Raw genomic sequence first — 21,026 nt, forward strand, 5'->3', positions numbered from 1 at the left:
AAATGTTTCACTAAGTCTCTTCTCCATTTAGTTTATTAATTTTTATTCACTAAAACCTGATTACTTTGAGTTTTTATATTACACTGAGCTTTTAGCACTCTGAAATCATAGAAAAGAGAAAGAGAATGTTTAATTCATGAGGAAAAGGTCTATTTAATGAAGATTAAATTAAGTTAGAGGAATTGTGTTACTTAAAAAGAACAAAATTTCATGAATGATGGGCCAAAATTTCTAGTTCCTATATGAACTAAAACACTGTTGGGTTGGCCAAAAAGTTCACCCCGGGTTTTCCGTAAGATGTTATGGGATCCCAATACTTAGGATCATATTCTAACAAATTAATACTCATAGTAAGAAAACATGAAATTTAAATCCACAGAAATAAAAGATTTTTTTGATGTTTTAAAAAGACAACGAAGCCTCTCTATTTCTTTGATAAATGATGTTTATCAGCTTACCTCATTAGATCACGCACGTACTCATACTTTTAAAAGCAAGCTTTTACATAGTTACTCTGTTACCTGATGACTTTGTTCTTGTACAGAGAAGCACCCCCTTCCCCACACTTTCTTATTAGAGCCCAAATCCAAAGAGGAACTTTAGGATGTCTTAAGTAGAGCCTATCAGAGTACACATACAAGGGCCCATTTCTGTTTCGTTTGTATATTTATATATCAGAAGTTGCAAACTAGTGGCTCACAGGCTGTAAACAGCCCACAGAATGTGTTGCTGTTTGGCTCATAATGCTTGTAAAAATTCTAAATTTGTTTCCAACACTTAACATTTGGGAGGGCATGCATAAAAATCCATAATCTTGAAATACTGTTAGATCCTGGAACACTGGGCCCCCATGTCTACATGATGGCTGGAGTTGAGTGATGACTGTCACATATAAATGGGGGCTTAACTTGACTTTCCTGTTTGCTACAGTCCCAACTCCTTCCTGTTATTTGGCTTTTGTAGGCACTAGAACTTAAAATTTTGTGTGTGTATGTGTGTGTGTGTACGAGTGTGTATAAGTATGTATATATACACACACGTCTTTTTGATTCTGTGATCCTGAGAGAGAGAAAGAGCATGTGTGTGTGTGTGTGTGTGTATAGTGTATGTACATATCGTGTATGTATATATATTGGCAGGAAAACACACATATACATAGAATAAAACCAGTCACAACGATGTACGCAGAAATAGCTATTTTAGAGCAAGATGTATAAATATTTGTATATAACTGAATTACTAGAAATATATTTTTAAAACCTTAACTTTAAAAACCTTTATATACCAAAATCAAATGTTTATAACATTTTTTACTGCTGTAAGAAACATAACATCTAATCAACCACACTTAAAAAACAAAAAAAGCAGAGGCTTAGAAAGCTGCTTTTACTAGAAGGGCTTGGATGAGATCATACACCTCACATTTTCTAGGCCACTCCTGAAATTACAGACAGCCAGAATTTAAGCAAATTTACAGAAAATGAAACCTCCTATAGCCTGCCAGATGATAACCCCAAGAATTAAAATACTGACTTGTTGGTAATTCATAAAGTATTAGAGAAACTTTCTATAACTTGACAGTTATAAAGCTAAAAGATAATTTATGTACAACCAGTGAAGATTATTATTAAACTACATTTAACTATATATAACAAAAATGATCAAGTAATGAGAAATAAAAAAGCAATTACTAGTGAAACCTCTATTTTGTAAAATACAGCCTAAAATATGTTATTAATATATCAAAAAGTTAATATCACAGGATTTTAAAGTTATAAAAACCTTCAAATATACAATGATATTTGATCCTTACAAATCCCCATAAAGTAGATACTATTCCAGTTTACAAATATAACTTTGAAGCTAAGGAAGTACTCCAATATTTATAGATCTGGGAGGTGAGAGAAACCATCAAAGGAGACTGAAAGGAGCAAAGGCAGGAAGAAAACCAGGGGAGTATGGTATCCTAGAAGACAAATGAAGACAGGATTCCAAGGAGGAGGGAACATTCCACTCTATCAAATGTGATAGGTTAGATGAGATCTAAGTAAGCCCTGGTCACTGGACTGAGCAATGTGGAAGTCATTTGTGGGCACAGTAAGAGCAATTTTGGAGAAGCTGTGGAAGTGAAGATATGACTGGAATGAGTTTAAGAGTGAATAGGAGGAGAGAGATTAGAGAGAACCAGAATAGAAAACTTTCCAGTAAAGGGGAGAAATGAGGGAAGTAGGTCAGGGAAGAAGTGAGGCCAAAAGAGGGTTTTTGTCTAGTTTTTGTAAGATGGGAGGAATGGTAGCATGTTAGTAGGCTGATGAGAAAGAATCCAGTGGAGGAGAAACTGATGGTGCAGAAGACAGAACTGCTAGAGCCATTCTCCTAAGGAGGTGAGAGGGGATCTGAAGTACAACTGGGGTAATTGGCTTAGTCAGGGCCACAAGCAGTTCATGGCAACAGGAGGGAAGGATAGTAGGTGTGGTGGTGTATTATTGTGATAGTTTCTTCTAATGGCTTCCGTTTTCATAGTGAAATGTGAGTAACGTCATTAGCTGAGACTGAGGATGGAGGAGACAGTAAATTATCAGACACCTTTAAAGGCCCTCTAAGCCTTAAATTTAAAGGGCTGGGTGTTTTCTCCAGCCACATTCAAGATACCTTTGCATCTGAATATATAAGTGCTGGAGAAGTCAGAGTTGGATTAACCAGAATGATGGTTTTACCAAGTGAGAGAGGCACAGGAGCTACGGGTGGATGCAGTGATTACAGGAGGACAGAGAGGACACGAAGGGGGAGAGGGACAATGAAAAGATCTTAAGAGAGAGGAATTGAAGGTCCTGATGAGATCAAAGAATTATTGGCATTGGAGTGCTAGAGGGAGTGAACAGGAAAGAAAGGAGGCAGTGGATATACGGACATTTTAAACGCAGTTTATGAAGAGGCAGTAGTTACTGGTAATAATTACATCAAGAGATTAAACATGGAAGAGAGTGTCTGAGATAGGAAAAACCAAAACAAAGGGTCTGGCCCTCAGTACATTCTAACCCTTTCACACTTCTTACCCCTGACTTTATGACTCTGAAACCCATTTCTTTCTACTTTATCATATTGCTTTTCTTTAATCAATTAGTATGAGAGTTCACAGGTTCATAAGTTTCCAATTTATATGTGACTGGAAAGTGACTTAAAATGCATATGCTTACTACCATATGACCTAGCAATTCTACTCTTAGGTATATAACAGAAAAAGTGAAAACATATATTCATACAAAAACTTGTGTATCACTGTTCCTAGCAGCATTATTCATAAAAGCCAAAATGTAGAAACAACCCAGATGCCTATCAACTGAACAGATAAACAAAATGTAGTCTTGTCCATATAATGGAACATCATTTGACTTTAAAGAGGAAGTGCCAGAACACAGATGAACCTTGAAAATATTGTGCTAAGTGAAAGAAAAAGGCCACATATTGTATGATTTGATGTATATGTATTGACGAGAATAGGCAAACCCATAGAGACAGAAAGTAGAGTAACGGTTGCCAAAGGCTGAGAGGAAAAGGGGAATGGGGATTGAACCCTAATGGGTACAAGGATACTTTTGGGGGGGGTCATAAAGATATTCTGGAATTTGATAGTGGTGATGGTTGTACAACTTTGTGAGTACACTAAAAACCACTGAATTGCACACTTCAAAACAAATTTTATGGTATACAAATTATATCTCCAAAAAATCCCCATAAAACTCTTCATTTTGATCTGGCAATTAAAAAGTTTTAAGTAGTAATACTACTAAAAAAATACTAAAATTTATATGGAACCACAAAAGACCCAGAATTGCCAAAGCAATCTTGAGGAAAAAGAAAAAGCTGGAGGCATAACCCTTCCAGACTTCAGACAATATCACAAAGCTACAGTAATCAAAAGTGTGCTACTGGGACAAAAACGGACATATAGATCGACAGAACAGTATAAAGAACCCAGAAATAAACCTACACGCCTACAGTCAATCTACAACAAAGGTGGCAAGAATATACAATGGAGGAAAAAAACAGTCTCTTCAGCAAGTGGTGTTGGAAAAGCTGGACAGCTACATGTAAATCAATGAAATTAGAGCACTCCCTCACACCATATATAAAAATAAACTCAAAATAGTTTAAAGACCTAAATGTAAGACATAATACCGTAAAACTTCAAGAAGAGAACACACGCACAACATTCTTGGACATAAATCGTGATATTTTCTTAGATCACTTTTCAAAGGCAAAAATAAATGGGACCTAATCAAACTTAAAAGCTTTTCCATAGCAAAGGAAACCATTAGCAAAACAAAAAGACAACCTACCAGACTAGGAGAAAATATTTGTAAATGATGCAACTGACAAGGGGTTAATAACCAAAACACACAAACAGCTCATACAACTTAATATCAAAAACACAAACAATCGAAAAATGGGCAGAAGACCTAAATAGATATTTCTCCAAATAAGACATACAGATGGCCAACAGGCATGTGAAAAGATGCTCAGCATCACTAATTATTAGAGAAATGTATATCAAAACCACAATGAGGTATCACCTCACACCAGTCAGAAAGGCCATCATCAAAAAGTCTACAAAGGGACCTCCCTGGTGGTGCTGTGGTTAAGAATCCGCCTGCCAATGCAGCGGACACGGGCTCAAGCCCTGGGTCAGGAACAGCCCACATGCTGCAGAGCAACTAAGCCCGTGTGCCACAACTACTGAGCCTGTGCTCTACAGCCTGTGAGCCCATGCACCGCAACTACTGAAGCCTGCTCACCTAGAGCTCATGCTCCACAACAAGAGAAGCCACCACAATGAGAAGCCTGCACACTGCAGTGAAGAGTAGCCCCTGCTCACCACAACTAGAGAAAGCCCATGTGCAGCAACGAAGACCCAATGTAGCCAAAATTAAAAATTAAAAAAAAAAAAAAATTAAAAAAAAAGTCTACAAATAATAAGTGCTGGAGGGGGTGTAGAGAAAATGGAACCCTAGTACATTGTTGGTGGGAATGTAAATTGGTGCAGCCACCATGGAAAACAGTATGAAGTTTCCTTAAAAAACTAAAAATAGAGCTGCCATATGATCCAGCAATCGCACTCCTGGGCATATACCTGGAAAAGATGAAAACTCTTAATTCAAAAAGATACATACACCCTAATGTTCCCAGCAGTACTATTTACAATAGCCAGATATGGAAACAACCCAAGTGCCCATCAACAGATAACTGGTTTAAGAAGATGTGGCATATATATGATGGACTATTACTCGGCCATAAAAAAGAATGAAATTGTCATTTGTAGCAACATGAATGAACTTAGAGATTATCATACTAAGTGAAGTAAGTTAGAGAAAGACAAATATCATATCACTTATATGTGGAATCTAAAAAATAATATAAATGAATCTATATACAAAATGGAAACAGACACACAGACACAGAAAACAAATTTACGGTTACCAAAGGGGAAAGGTACAGATGGGGAGGTAAGGATAAATTAGGAGTATGGGATTAACAGATACAAACTACTATATGTAAAATAGATAAGCAATAAGGATTTCCTGTATAGCACAAGGAACCTATTCAAAATCTTGTAATAACCTATAATGGAAAATAACCTGAAAAAATATATATATAACTGAATCACTTTGCTGTATACCTGAAGCTAACACAATATTGTAAATCAACTACACTTCAATTAAAAAAAACTTAGTTTTAGATCAGTCTTACCTTAGCAATGCAAGCTGGACAAAACCAGTCCCCATCTGGTATAGTTGTAATCTTGGGTCTATGGCAGTATGTATGACAGCCTTTGTCACAGCCATCGCAAAGGAGGAGCAGCTCTTCATTGTCTCCCTTTCGACAGATCTGGCAGTACTATAATACATGAAAAATCATTTAAAATTAACACTCTGCTATGAATAATAGTTTTTGGGATATTAAACACACCATAATTCCTAATGTATATTAGTAATGAACATTCCGCTTGCTAACAAATATACGGTAGCCATACACATCTATGTATCTCTCGTTACACAGATATGGACCACATGACGGGGTGAGCAGTTCAATTGGGGTAAATGCACATTTCAGGTACACTGCAAAAAACAAAGCTAGAGGTTGAATGCCTGCACACACTTCAGAAGCATGTACACATTAACATATGAAATAATTAACATGACATTAGAGCACATAAAGCAATGAACAGCTTTAATACATGGTGTTTTAACTTTTTAATGTATTTCATCATTTGCTTATCTTAGCATCCTCATGATGTCCTGGGAAAGAAATAAGTAAGAGTTAGAGTAATTTTTAAGATCAAATTAGGAAACTTGTATTAGTATCAGTATTATAAATAATAAGATGTCCCTATATTTTGACTATGTCCAAACCAGGAAATTTTGGAAATCAACCCAAATCAAACATGTGTCACAAATGTAGAAAATGGATCCTACAAAATGATTTCTGAGGGAAAAATAATTGATACAATAAATTAGATAAAGCAATTTAGAGGTCATTATTTTCTAGGACTAAAAATTATTTCTTCTCTGTTGAAAAATTTCTAACACCATTAAGAACTTTAAAATCTATAAAGAGAAGATTTTTTTTTCCCGTGCACATATATTCTGTATAACAGTTTCACAAAGGGAAAGAAGGAAGATTAGACAGGTAAAAACTTTAAAGATGGCTTTAAAAAATGGTAAGTACTAACATTATATTTTGACATTTAGTTTTTATTTCCAGTCAATAGTAGAAAATGTCCTGTAATCAATATTCAAAGAAATGAAAACATTACTAATATAATATTGTACATCAACTATATTTCAATTAAAATAATTAGAACATTTAAATTATAAATCATTTATACTAATTTTAAGTTACATATTTACATACTCTTAAAAACAAAATAGCTTAATTGTTCAAACTTAATTTGTTTAATTTCAATAAAACATTAAATCTTAATCTGTAAAAGTCTAAAAGACTTTCATAACTCAATATATACACCAATGAATGATAGCTTAAGAATCTTATCAAAACAGCAGATACACGCTATTCACCTTAACAAATATCTATCCAACCTGTAATATACATGTAATATTAAAACTTGCATGTGTACTAAGAGCAAAAGCAGTAGAGTTTAATATTCCAACAGTATTTATTTTATGACCATTCCTAATAACCACATCACTAAATAATATGGTGTTATTTCTCCAAATTTGAGTTATTTCTTTAAAACTTCTATTATAAAAAATTCATTGAGAAATAACATTTTGAAGGTTATATTTAAATCCCTATAACAATAAAAGTTAAAAATCAGATTCATTAATTCTCACTCTTTTTCTACAATAACTAAAAATACTCAAGTCTGTCTTACATCTCACATTTATGATTTAAAAATAAAATTATTTTCTGATACTTATTAAGAAAGGGTGACAGATATCAAGCTCACAACATTTTTGAAAAATCACAGTAATAGCTCACAATATGTTAGAGCAAATGTAGTAATATTTGGTTTTAATTCCTTTGCTACCACAGTCAAAAAAAAAAAAAAAACACAGTGGATGCTGCTGACTGCTTAGCACTAACCACAGAGAGCATACTGTGGGCTGAGAAGTACCTGGAGGCAAATCATGGCAGCTCCTTCTTTCCTTATAAGCTTGGTTTCTGGCAAAGAGGGTATTTCTAAAGATATCGAGCACTTTAATATTTTTTTGGGACTTATGATGATGATTAGTATAGGTTCTGTTACATTTCTAACGAAAGATTACCAAGTGTTCAGTAATCTTTGAATAAGAAACTCTGCCTTCTTTTCAAAGTAGCTTTATAGCACATAATGTATTATGAAACATTAAAAAAAAAAAGAAATGAAAATTATGAGATGGAGTTAAATGATGAATATATATTAATTTATTGATAACAATGGAAGAGAAGTTTGCAAAACCTGAAATAAAGCTTTAGATTGCAGAAAGTAAGTATACTAATATAAAGGCAGATTTTGGTACAACTTTTGGGATTCTGTGTATAGGTTATAACAAAACTGACTACCCTGTGATGATTGTTTTGGTGCAGATGAGAAAAGTAAATGTACAAATTTCATTTTGATATAGGAATTCAATTTTTTTTTAACATATAGCCTAGATTTCCCCAAATATATTTGTCTAAGATGACTTTAAAAACTGGTTTTAATAATAATTTTTAGAAGAAAAATTATTTTTATCTGGTAAAAATACTACCAGACGACCTGAACAATGCTTCAAAACTTATGGTAAATTCTAATCTATTATAGGGAAAGACCTAAATTTGAGCATATTGTGAAAACTGCAGATTCATTATTCCATGGACATTTATTTTAGAAAGTGGAAAAAACCATAGAAGAGAGCAAATTTATTTGTACAGAATGAATAAAGTCTTAAGTAGTCTAAGCATGAGGTAAAAAGGAAGGCAAGAATGCTAAATTATTTAAGGATTACTTCTTTTCTTTGGTGAAGATTAGTTAAAATAGAAACTTTACCCTTAGTCATTCAAGAAAAGAAATCTCAAATGTTTGAATTTTAAAGCTAATTTGTAATTCAAAAGCAACTGTTAAAGTAATTCATGAAAGTCTGCATATAATAGATATTTCTATATATGATACATAAGAGGCAAAAGGGACACATACATGATTTAAAACAAATATCTCTCTGGAAAATATAAGAAATGTCGCTTTTATTTTGAACATACAGCATTCATTGCTTAGTACAAAGTAGAGGCCACTACATGATAACTAACTGGGCGTGAACAAAAGTGATAAAACATCTTTAACTGTTAGACAAAAGACTAAAAGATCTATCCTTAATGCGAACTACATCAAATACACGATATATCAGTGCATAAAGGAAGAGCTCTCTGCTTATTTTGTATTTACTTGTCTAAGTATTTTTAGCATTAAAAGAAGAAAACTGATGCCAATATAAAGACATTTTAGAAATGAAGTGAATGTACGTAGCAGGTAATGTTAGCAACTGGAATGTTTACAAAATCGAAAGGGCCTTCAACACATTCAGGTTAACAACTGTTATGCTTAACAGAATGCAGAAGACAACTTCAGTCAGCGTTATAAACAATATTTAAAGGAGAGAGAAACAAGATTTTAAAGAACAATAGATAACATTTGGTAGGTTCCTTCAAAAAGCTCAGAATAAGGAGGAAAGTACTTAGAAACCATACAGTATATAAGAATTAAGCAAATTCTCAAGTACAGCATACATTCTTTTGACAGTAAGTAATGTATAATTCAGAAACATCTGAAGGTTGGAAAAAAACAGGATAAAGTAAATTAGTTATAGTATTTCTTAAATAAAAACACTTACAACTTTCATAATTGATTTTTCCCATGCTATTGATTTCTGTAACTGCTGAATGCACAGAGCTACCTGTGCAGCACTGCGAGCTTCTGATAATGCCCTTCTCCATACCCTGAGCCCTGGAGCAATATCCTCTTCAATTCTGCATTGAAATATAGAAAAATTAAGTAGGTCACGTCCACATTTATGGTTACTGAATGTGAAACAATCATCACACTGAAAGCCAAGCAATGACAAAAACATGTAACAGCCAATAAGTATAAGGTTTAAGCAACTAAATTTGATGTAGTGCACAGACTGTGGCTACGTGCCTCAAAGCTTAGTCACGACCAGGTAAAATGTAAGATCACTTTGCAGGATTATCAACGCACATGACAAAAAAAAAAAAAGTTTTTACAAAGCACCATGCAAATAGCATGATCCATATGGATCACAGACATACAAGAAGATACATAGATAACAGGCAATAGAAAATAGGCTCCAATTAGCAAAGAAGCACAATAATTTTTCAAGTTAATCTCAATAACCTACCCGTCACCATCACCACTAATGGATGGTGCAGGAGCAGGGACAGTAACTGTGCCCACATTATCCAGTTTGATCTGAATGGTGGTACTTAAGGGGCTCTTCAGATACCTTCTTTCAATGTTCCGCTCCAAATCAGCCAGCCTGGTTACAGCTATATCTAGGGGGTTGTCACTCTTCCGTTCTAGCGCATGTACACTGCTTTCTTCTTCGCCAGTAAATTCTCCATCAAGCTCCTTGCACAATTTAGAAAATGACTTATGTTCAAAATATACCAAGTCCTCCCTTTCTGATGCGGGCTCTGGACACATCCAACCCTATATATCAAAAGAATAATGTTATTGTGGTTCCTCTTAAAATGCTTGCGGGGTGAATTACCTTTACTTAACATACAGCAGCAGACACCAGCGGATCTCAAGGATCTTTACTAAAAGTTTCTACCTTGTGTTTCCTAATGCTAGGTAGAAGCAAGAACAAAAAATTAAAAGAAACAGTTGTGAGAAGTTTGAAGAAGAAAATTTAATAACTTTTGATATTATGAAAGGTATAATGAAAATCAGCAAAATATTCTGAGAGATTTTAGACTAAATGCTTATTCATTTCATGGGACCACTTTAACGGAAATCTCTCAGTGGTCTCTAAATTTAGCTCTTCCTTTCCATTTCCATTTCCATTTCCATTCCTTCTGCTTCTCTTCCGTAGAGGGCTTTGTACAATACTTACCACTTTTCCTTCGGCCGCAGGAGTTTTGCGTGAGCTATTACGTTTGTCTGTATAGCCTTTCTCTGTTGCTCTTAACCTGGTTAATTCCACCCATCCTGCAGCTCTTATGTTAAAACTCCTCAGGGAATCCTTCCCTGACCTCCTTTAGGAGGTAAGTCTCCATATTACAAGCTCACAAAGACTGTGTGATACTCCATAGTCTTGTGGTACGCACAATTTTATACTATTGTGATTATTTAATTAACATCTTTCTAGCTCTAAATTCCATGAGGGCAGGGACCACATCTGCTTTTACTCATTTTATCTCTAGCACACTGAAGGCAAACAGCAGGCACTCAATACATACATGTTGATCAGATAAGTGAATGATCTTATAACTCAGTTTGCTTATATTGACCTTCTACCTCAAAATCCTTCCAAGTTTCCCCACTGTTTAACAAGGTCCACATTTTCACCATGACATTCAAGTACCTCTACCTACCTCTTCCTCTCATGGTCCTGTTCACACATCCTACACTGCAGTCAAACTCCACGACTTGCAACTCCACAAACATGTCCTAAGCCTCTGGATCCTGGTGCTCCAGGCACGCTGTTCCCTCTTCCTAGTATGGTATGCCTCGTCAAAAGCTGGCTCATCTTGTCAAATTCCGTCCCGACTTCTACATGAAATCTTCCCTGATTTCTCCCATGTCTCCACCAGAAGTTATGTATTCTTTTTCTAAATTCATGTATGACTCTGTACCTCTCTACCATCAGTTAACAGATTCTGCAGAGATGTATACATGTGGCATCTCCCTATCAGATGGCAGAATCTCCCTTTCTGAAGGCAGAAACCACATTTTATCCAATTTTGTGGCGCCTACTGTCTGATGTGGAATAGGTACTTAGTAAATGCATATTAAATGAAAAAACGAATGAATACTATCCTTTTTATTAAACTTCTTTAGAGATAATTATTTTATCTTATATATTAGGATCAATTCCTCTTTAACTCAGTAGAACATTTATATTTGTGAAGAATGGAATTATGAATAGTACACGTAAATGCATGAGGTACAAGTCATGTCAAATGAACCTCATTTCCATATTTTGAAAGGGATACTAAATTTCTAAATCAAGGGAACCCTGTAAATATAGTATATCTCAATGTCTGCAAAGCAACCAACAGGACACAAAATGAAGACTCGATTAAAGAATTCTAGAGGGTTGAAAACTGTATCCAAAAAATGCTGATTGACAGAGCTGGTGTCACCTCAGAAAAGGTCCCCAGTGCCAATGTCCAAAGGCTCTGTACTTGGTTTGTCCTGTTAATACACTTATGAGTAACTTGGTTGATTTTATTAAATCTGCAGATGATTTAAAACTAGGAAGAAAGTTTAATATTCTGTATGAGAGGACTAAGATAAAAACAGATCTATATACTGAAAAATGTACCCAAATGAAATTAATAAAAATAAAATAATGATAAATATAAATTTTAGGTTTGAAGTTTAAGCAACTAATCACAGAAATACTATATATGATAGAACTCACTTAAAACCTCTCCAAAAGAGAGCCGGGTTTTTTGTTTTATTTTGTTTTGTTTTGTTTTACAGTGTGTACTCAGCGAAGCAACAGTATGACGTGGATGCTAAAAAGCTAGTAAAAATTCAAACAGCATTAATGGAAGTATAGTGCCGGATTAAAGAAAGTGCAAGTCCCATGCACATATTCAGACAGCGCCATGTGCAGTTATGGATACAACATTTTAAGAAGGATACGGACACGTGTTTATTCAGAAGAGAATTGTGTACATGGAACCTATTTCACAGGACTAATGCTTGAAGGAATTAATTAGCTTGTAAAAGAGAAAACTTAGAAAGAGGCACACAGGAGCTCTCTTTAGAGGAGCTGGAAGAGTGATTAGGTTTTTTTGTATACTCTCAACAACAGAACTAGGACTAGAGACTTGCAGATTTTCCTACAAAATAATAAAGAATTTCCAAATTCTTTATAAGCAATATTAAAAATATAAATAAATGTACCTAAGTAGTCCCACAGGCCACCTGCTTAATGAGTCTTCACAATGGCTAGTTTCCCACATTAAACATATAACTCTATTTTCATTAAAAAAAATCATTAAATCTTCTATAGATGTTAAAATAATGTTTTGTAGTTATTTTCATCATTTGTGTTTTTAGACTCTTCAAGAATAATATAATTCCTTTTTTTAGAATAATACAGAATAATTCAGTAATACCTTAATAACAGAATGTTAAAACATTTCACTTAAAAAACAAATTCTACTTTTCTTATATACTTAGAACACAGTCAAGAATGTCTAAGCAGCCAGTCAATGGGATAAGGTTAATGCAGAAAGATATGAGCATGTCTCCAGGAAAATGTTTCAGGCCCACACCCTGACTGTGCACTTAATGTAAAGAAGACTGATGATATGCTTTCCCAACCAATAGCCCATTAGAACTAGCAAATCAGATGAAGGAAGTATGAGGAAAACTGGGCTAGTAGAACCAATCAAATTTAAACCAGCAAGTAGTAGCAACTGACCATGAGGGAGGACAGAAACAGACTATAGAAAGCAGATACAATCGTTTAAAGCAAAGCACGCTAGGATCATTTAATGCAGGGGCAAAACCTCTTCACATTGCCTGAGGGAATCATTATCTAATAATTGGTCTTCACACTGATGATCCTGTGTCACCAAGATAATTTAAATCAAACTCATTATTCTCAATTTAAGAAGGCAGTGTAATACACAACATAAGCGATCCAAGAAACGTTAAAAAATTACGGCACTAAATGGAATAATTTTCATTTCTCTAGAAAATTAACTTGTGTAGAAGAGTTCATTTGTTGAAGATGCCAAATAAATGAGGCATTTTTATACTGTATTATAGTACTAGGAGGAAGATATAGTTTGCTAGCAAAATAGATTCAATGAATGATAAATTTTGCTTCCCAAAGTTGGTAACTATGTTTGCAGCAAGAAAGGGTATTTATTAGCTCTGGAAAACGACTTTTTTGGAGAACTTCAAAATATTCTAAATACCATCGGATAGTATTATGGCATAAGTTTCTCATTTTACGTTCATTAGAACATAAAGTATCAAATCAAATTACCTGGAGACTACATTTTCTAAACCTTTCCAGGTGTCTCACACTTATTCATCATCCATCCATTTATTCTCATAGATATCACCTTACTATCAACTGAGAAGACCTTTACACCCTTCTTTCCAAAACTAAAAATTCTTGCACAAAGGGAAGCTTTCCTTTCGCCTGCCCAATGGAAGCCAGTTCTGATCATGGTAATACTTGTGACATGGTAATCTACTAATAAATAAATTAATTTAAAATTTACATATATATGTGTGTAGGGGGTGTGTGTATGTGTATCATAATACAATGTATATTTGGATATATCTATATTCTCCAATTTTAAACTATATAAAGTGAAATTTTGACATATAACATGGCTTGGATGTAAGAAAGTTCCTCTATATGAAACAGCATAATAGGAATTGGATAGAGCATCATATTTATCATGGGTAAAACTGTGAAATTCTGCTTATGGTAAAGAACTGCACACTAGAAATGACACTTTTGAATACCATTAAGGAAGCAGCAAGATTTAGTAAAAAGAACCCAGGCTCTGGAGTCAGACAGACTTGGTTTGAATCCATATTTAACCACTTACTACATGACCACCAGCAGGTTACTTACTTTGAGTCTTGTTCCTTACCTGTAAGATGGGGGAAATTAATTCAGGATTGTGTTGAGAATTAAATGAGATAAAGTGAAAACATTCAGCAGAGTCACTGGCACATACCAGGCATGTAACAAATAATAGTTACCTTCCATCATCCTAAAAACAGATTTCATTCCAAGTCAATTTTACCTTCACTTGCAAACTTGCTGATGCAACTCTCCTTTCTAGATCTTCTACCTGTTGCAGAGCACGCAGATCCATCTCCATTGCTTGTTCTTCTACTGACCAGTTCTCCACAGTATCTCGAGTTACCTGGTTTCCTTCATCTTCATTTAATTCAATAATGGCAACTATAGTTGAAAAGAAATTAATTTTAACATCCACTTTATCCCTCAACAATTTCTTCTAGAAAGTGAATAAGGTTCCACAGATAACACATACATGTAACTTAACACACACAAATGTACTTGTGCACATGTAGGCAGATGCCCTTTTTTTTTCTTTTTTTCTTTTTTTTGGCCATGATGCACAGCTTGTGGGATTTTTTAGTTCCCCGGCCAGGGGTCAAATCCAGGCCCTTGGCAGTGAGAAAGCGGAGTCCTAACCACTGGACTGCTAGGGTATTCCCAGCAGATTACTCTTAAAAGTAGGAATATTCTTCTTTAAGAAACAAAATATGTCTGCAGGTTGTGAGAAATTATAAGAAAGTAATACCTATTTATGAAACGTAAAGAGTTACTGTTTGTTGAGCAAAATAGAAAAAAGATGTCTATCAGTAATAAATTAAGAATTACGATATACTAAATATGTTTTAAGATAATTCTCATAACTAAGCAAGGAGCAGAAATCTCGTTTAGGTACATACCATCCTTATTCTTGATGCAAGCTTGAGTAATATAATCCAAGTGTTTCTGAATTTGTTTTTGTAATGTCTTTTCTCTTATTCCTCTGAGATGGAGTACTTTGAGCAAAGCTTTTAGGTCCTCTGGGTCAATAATTCTCCACCAACCAAACTGCATTTCTAAGTTAAGATAAATATGTAGATCTTTTTACAAATATCTTGAATAAGAAGTAATGGCACAATGCAAATCAAAAGATTTCTAACTAAATGCAAAACCATCAAAAATTCAGTTATAATGTAGGAATCTATAACAATAAAATAACGTAAGTAAGTAGCTATAAACCATCTCAATGTACCTACCTTCTGGAATAGGTTTTGGACTAGGAAAATCTACTGGTTTTGCTACTTCAACAGCTGCAGGTTGAGTTGAAGAGACTTTTTCATTCTGTGGTACTGGAGATTCACTTTTACTTGAAGCAACATTAGGAGTCAAGAATGCATTACTACTTCCTTCTGATAATCCCAACCCTGATCCCAGACTAGGTAAAGGTGATGTAAATGGAATATTGGAAGTGAGCACGCCAGTGGGCCACCCACAAAACTGGAGTCCCATCATAGGTACTCCACTTTTCATCTGCAAAGAAACAAAACATTTTAAAAGTAGAACAATCTAAGAAGTTAGGAAACGTGCTTAGAACCAGAAATTGTTTTTAAAATTCTGAGAAAATATTCTTTCACTTATAATTAGAGGCAAACTAAATACAATAGTAATAACAAATTTCACGTTTTATTTGCTCCCCAAAGTAATTTCTTTTTAGATATAATGTAACAGTAATAAGCTAAAAAGTAATTAAAGAAATCTTTGACTTAGACATCAGTAGTTTTGATGAAGCTTAGTGACAGCAATTCTGACTCTTCAGTTTTCACACCATGTCAGGGACTGATTTCCCTTGAGAGAAAATCTTTATGGGGTCAAGGATTAAATAAAGCAACATAAAAATGAGTTACAATTAGCAGCACTAACCTGAAGAGGTGATAAAGCAAATGGATTTAAGCCAACAGGATTCTGAGCAGAAGATGATCCAAGAAGAGGAGCTGGGGCAGGTGAAGGTGACTTAGATGGTGGCTGAGACTGAGGGGTCACTAAAGAAGCAGCTGACATATCGGCATGGGTAAGTGATGTGTCATCACAAGGTGTCCTTGGCAAAAGGCTAAACCACTGTCTATTCTTTTCAGTCAGTGTTTTTAACAACTGGTCATTGGGGAGAGGACTAGAGAACTTCCCTGGACCACTTGAACCAGTATTGAACAGATTATTAGAGTCTGTCTTTTCCACGTTGCTTTGTGTTGCTGTTGACTGAATGCTGCCCAATGAATGTTTTCCACTGTTTTGATAAGTCAATGTGCACCCATTTGCACTACTATTTGGTTTGGGGGTTATTACATCTGACTCAGGAGGCATCTTAGCTACTTCTAAAAGCTTGCTTAATTTTGAAAAAGAGCCAGGTTTCTGAAGAAACAGATTTGTGTTGTCTTTTTCTTTAGTATCTTCCTTTTGCTCACAATGTTCTGGATTTGAACAATTTAAAGTGTCCTCAGAAGTCTCAAATATTTCTTCTTTGATCTGGATACTTTCTGCCTTTTTTAGTTTTTCTCTTTCTTTTGCAATTTCTTCTAGTCCTAAAAAATTGAAAAGCATTATAAAAATCTGTTATTCCAGATCAAACCAATACTATAATTATATTCTTTTACTACTTATCAAGTTATATGCATAAGTATTTTAGGAAACTTTTCTAGATTACTCAATACTCTCCATTTTCTTCTTTTCTATAGATTAGATTTTTTTTTGATCATTAGAAAATTAACGTAATTTTGTAACTACTCTTTAGAAAAAACTAAAATATACAAAATTTAAAAGCCCTAATACACAGCAAAAATTACTATTAATATTTTTGTATAAACCCTTCTAGGTATTCTATATGCACACACATACACACCTAAACCTATAAATTAAAAAGAAAAAAGGAAATCTTATTATATACATAATATTTTAACCTACATGTTTTGTTCTGTAAACATCCTCATATGTCAATAAATATATAACTACATCATAAATTTTAATGGCTATGGAATATTCAATGGAATATATCATAATTTAAATAAATAATCTTCAACTGATGGCTATTAATAGTGCCCAATTATTCATTATTATAAACAATGCTGTAAATGATGAATGATCTTGTATCTCTATCTTTGGACTCAAATTTTTTTTTAAATTCACTTCCTTAGGATAAATTTCTAGAAAAAATTTACTGAGCCCTAAGACATACACTTTTCAGAGTTTTTGAACTATGCTGTCAAACCGGAAGTCTAGATCAGTACACGTTCAAACTGGAAGCAAGAGCATCTGTTTGCCTACACCCTCAAGGAAACTAAATACTGTCAATATTTTTTGTTTTTGTCAACATCTGGGAGATAAAAATCTAAACTGCCTTTTTTCTGATCGCCAGTAAGGCTGAATATCTTTTCATGGGTTTATCAGCATTTCTCCTTTGTGAATTTCTGGTTCATATTTATGAACAATGTTTTAAAAATAATTTATAAGAACTCTTTAAAAAATATAAATTCACTACTTTACTCAATTTGAAAAGTAATATATGTGCAAGGTAAAATATTCAGTAATGAGAGATATAAAAAAACCCTTTCTACCCTTCTCCCCTAGTCCCTATTTCTACTCTTCAGAGGTAATCATGTTTAATCAATCATGTCTATATAACCTTCTGGAAATTTTATATGCATATACATGACTATCATTTTGCAGTATTACATAAATGGGATACTTCTATTCTGCACCTCAGAATAAAATCCAAACTCCTACGTAAGGCCTACAATGCTGTATGGTCCGGTTCCTGAAAATTTCTACAACCTCTGACCACTCTTGTCCTTGCTAACCTTGCTCTTCCTTTCTCCCTTTTTTTGTTTAGTTTATCAAACATGCCCAGTTCTTTCATTTTTTGGGGACTCTGAACTTGCTGCGCTCTCTGGCTGGGATACTGTTTTGTTGACTGGCTCCTTCTCCTTCATGTCTCAGATCAAGTCATTTCCTCACAGAGGTTTTCTCTGATCATGTTATCTAAAGTAGGTTCCCTATCCCATTCACTTTACTTATTTGTTTTACTGATGTGTAGTTGATGTACAACATCATATAAGTTAGAGGTATATAAATGCAGAGATTCACGATTTTTAAAAGTTATACTCCATTTATAATTATTTTAAAATATTGGCTATATTCCCTGTGTTGTAAAATACATCCTTGTATCTTATGGCTATGTCATAACTTAATCAATTCTCTACTAATGTTTGAAATAGCTTTCACATGCTTCTCTTGAAATTAGTTTCTACCCCATATTAAAATCCTATACTCCAGACTTATGCTTCTGGCCAATATGGAATAACAGGGACTAGATTTATACTCTTGTATGAAACAACGCAAAAAAATTGGCAAAATATGTGAAACCATAGTTGGCAAGAAACTGGACTTCCAGCAACGGAAAAAGAAAACAAATGTTGTAAGACCTATGATTGCCCCAGCTTATCGCTTTGGGTTAATGTCCAGGCAATAGCATAGGGAAGAAGAATCCAGGTGGAGCCTGGCAGACTCCCTGAGATACGGAGATGGTACTGAGAGTCCAGGGAGATCAAAGTGGCTACAGTACTCAGGAGAGAGTCCTAGAGAGGAGAGCGCTGCACGCAGAGAGAACTGCAGAGACGTGCAGTATTCAGCTGAATCATGAGCAGCGTGTACGTGTGAGGAACCCCTGAGACCAGGGAAAGAATCACCCGAAAGGATTAGAGGTGACAGTGCCAGGTGCTCATACAGGCTGGGTATCTGGTACTGTTCCTACCAACCAGACTGGGAAACCTCAAGATTCAAGGCCATTAGGTGAAGTACTCAGAAGGATCTTGCTTTACTAGTTAGGGATAATCTATCCTAGACTGAGCACTGTTCTAGTCCTGTCTAACAAATTTTAAAAGAAAGACCTGAAAGGATCAAACTTTTCCCAAGTAACTTAACTGTGTTTCAGCTAAACAAATCTCAAAAATATTCATAGAAATTCAAAAATATCCAGCACCAAACAAGCTAAAATTCGTCTTGCATACAATCAAAATTAAAAGACACACATGAATGACGCATAATGAGAAAAACCAATCAATGAAAACTAACCTCAAATTGACAAGACAGTAAAATTAACAGACAAGGACATTAAATTAAAAAAAATAATGGCCGAAAAATTGCCAAATTTGATGAAAACTACAGGGTACATAGCCAAAATACTCAACTCCAAGCAAAAGAAACATGAAGATAACTATACCAAGATATATCATGATCAAATTGCTCAAAAACCAATAAGAGAGAAAACCTTAAAAGCAGCCAGAAAAACTTTTGTGCCTCATATGGTCTTTATGCACGTCTGTACATCTACCCTTAGAAGACTACCCTACTTTATCATATCCAATTAGGCACACGTGAAAAGGGTCACAAATATTCTTTTCAAATACCTGTGCTCACAAATTTCCTTAACTTTACACAAGTTATTTGCTAGTAAGGAAATATTAATATTTGTGCTTAATTTATTCTGAGAACTAGTATCTCAAAACCCACTGTCATGTAGCCAAAAACAAATAGACTAGCCAACCAACCAACAAGCTTTTTACTGGTTTGAGACTAGTTGATGACTTCCCATTTGCATCTAGTAAAGTGAGCTGATGATACATTTTAATAGCCTGTTCATGGTTGCCTTTAATTTTTATATTCAAATTGCTTAATTATAAACAATTAAACCTCTAATAGAAATGTAAACTTATTTTTAAAGATTTGAAAAATATTTAGGATGTTTAGTATAAACAGATTTTTTAATTTTAAATAGTTACCTATCTCCTATTTCACATAACCCCACGTTCTTTCCAGCCCTTACTTCTCTGACAGGTACCAATGAGTATTAAAAAACATCTTCAAGGGAGTCCAACTCGAGGGTGGAATATGCCTTAGAGGACTGGGGCGGGGAGGGTGGGGGGGGACTCAAGGGGGGGGAGTCAAGGAAGGGAGGGAATACGGGGATATGTGTATAAAAACAGATGATTGAACTTGGTGTACCCCCCCCAAAAAAATCTTCAAAACAGATTAAAGAAGAGGAGAACAAGTAAGAGATGAAACGGGGAGTGCCATTCACTTGATTAATTTCCTTGGTAGTAACTGCAAGTATATAATGATAAAGAAAATAACATTTCCCATTTAAACCAACTGAAACCAGTCCTAAAAAGAGCAAGTTTGCTACTGGAAAGAGGCTACGTCTTCTTAAGTTTTTATCAGAATCACTTTGAAACCCTTTAGTTTACCTAATAGTTGTCACTGGACCTTAGGGGTCCACGATTTTCAGTTTGGGTAACATTTTTTTCCTTTGGCTCTCTTTAGTTGGGCTGAAGCAGGCTAAAACTTTCAAATAGATTTCATTAAGTGAAACACAGATAAAGAACACAATCAACATAAAAACACTGGCATTTAGAATACAGGTCTCTATTCAGTGGCTTCCTCCCAGGTTCAAAGGCCCTCACCCATTCAGTATAGCCTAACCTCAGGAGCACTTTTCATAGCTCCTGTCTGCACATGGACACAACTCAGCTCCTAGGAGACATCTTGCTATTTCTGTGGACAAGACTCAAGAAAGCAGGTTCTTATCAGTGGTCCATCTAGGATTATTCCTTCCCAGTCTGATCCAGGAATTTTTAAAAAGATGCCTTTTACCATAATACCTCCATCCTTCAGGTAAGATTCCCCCACACATCCTAAGAGGAATTAGGTTTTATA

At 34.7% G+C, this 21,026-nt stretch overlaps 1 protein-coding gene across 25 annotated transcripts in view; it reads right to left on the bottom strand.

Moving 5' to 3' along the window:
- Positions 1 to 21,026, bottom strand: part of BAZ2B (bromodomain adjacent to zinc finger domain 2B) — a 365,031-nt gene that overhangs the window by 9,877 nt on the left and 334,128 nt on the right. For 20 of the 25 annotated variants that reach the window (XR_009055068.1, XM_057745064.1, XM_057745056.1 and 17 more), the window contains 7 exons: positions 16,185 to 16,840; positions 15,521 to 15,794; positions 15,185 to 15,340; positions 14,509 to 14,669; positions 9,894 to 10,204; positions 9,369 to 9,504; positions 5,749 to 5,895 (listed from right to left, as the gene is read on the bottom strand). Coding sequence is in view for 24 of the 25 variants with exons in the window: in XM_057745064.1 (XP_057601047.1) it covers positions 5,749 to 5,895; positions 9,369 to 9,504; positions 9,894 to 10,204; positions 14,509 to 14,669; positions 15,185 to 15,340; positions 15,521 to 15,794; positions 16,185 to 16,840 (1,841 nt within the window). In the remaining variant the exon portion in view is untranslated. The remainder of the gene's footprint in view (positions 1 to 5,748; positions 5,896 to 9,368; positions 9,505 to 9,893; positions 10,205 to 14,508; positions 14,670 to 15,184; positions 15,341 to 15,520; positions 15,795 to 16,184; positions 16,841 to 21,026) is intronic. The other 5 variants (XM_057745069.1, XM_057745077.1, XM_057745076.1 and 2 more) reach the window with 2 other exon arrangements.

This window comes from Hippopotamus amphibius, chromosome 8 (assembly GCF_030028045.1).
Source record: "Hippopotamus amphibius kiboko isolate mHipAmp2 chromosome 8, mHipAmp2.hap2, whole genome shotgun sequence".
NCBI lineage: Eukaryota > Metazoa > Chordata > Mammalia > Artiodactyla > Hippopotamidae > Hippopotamus > Hippopotamus amphibius.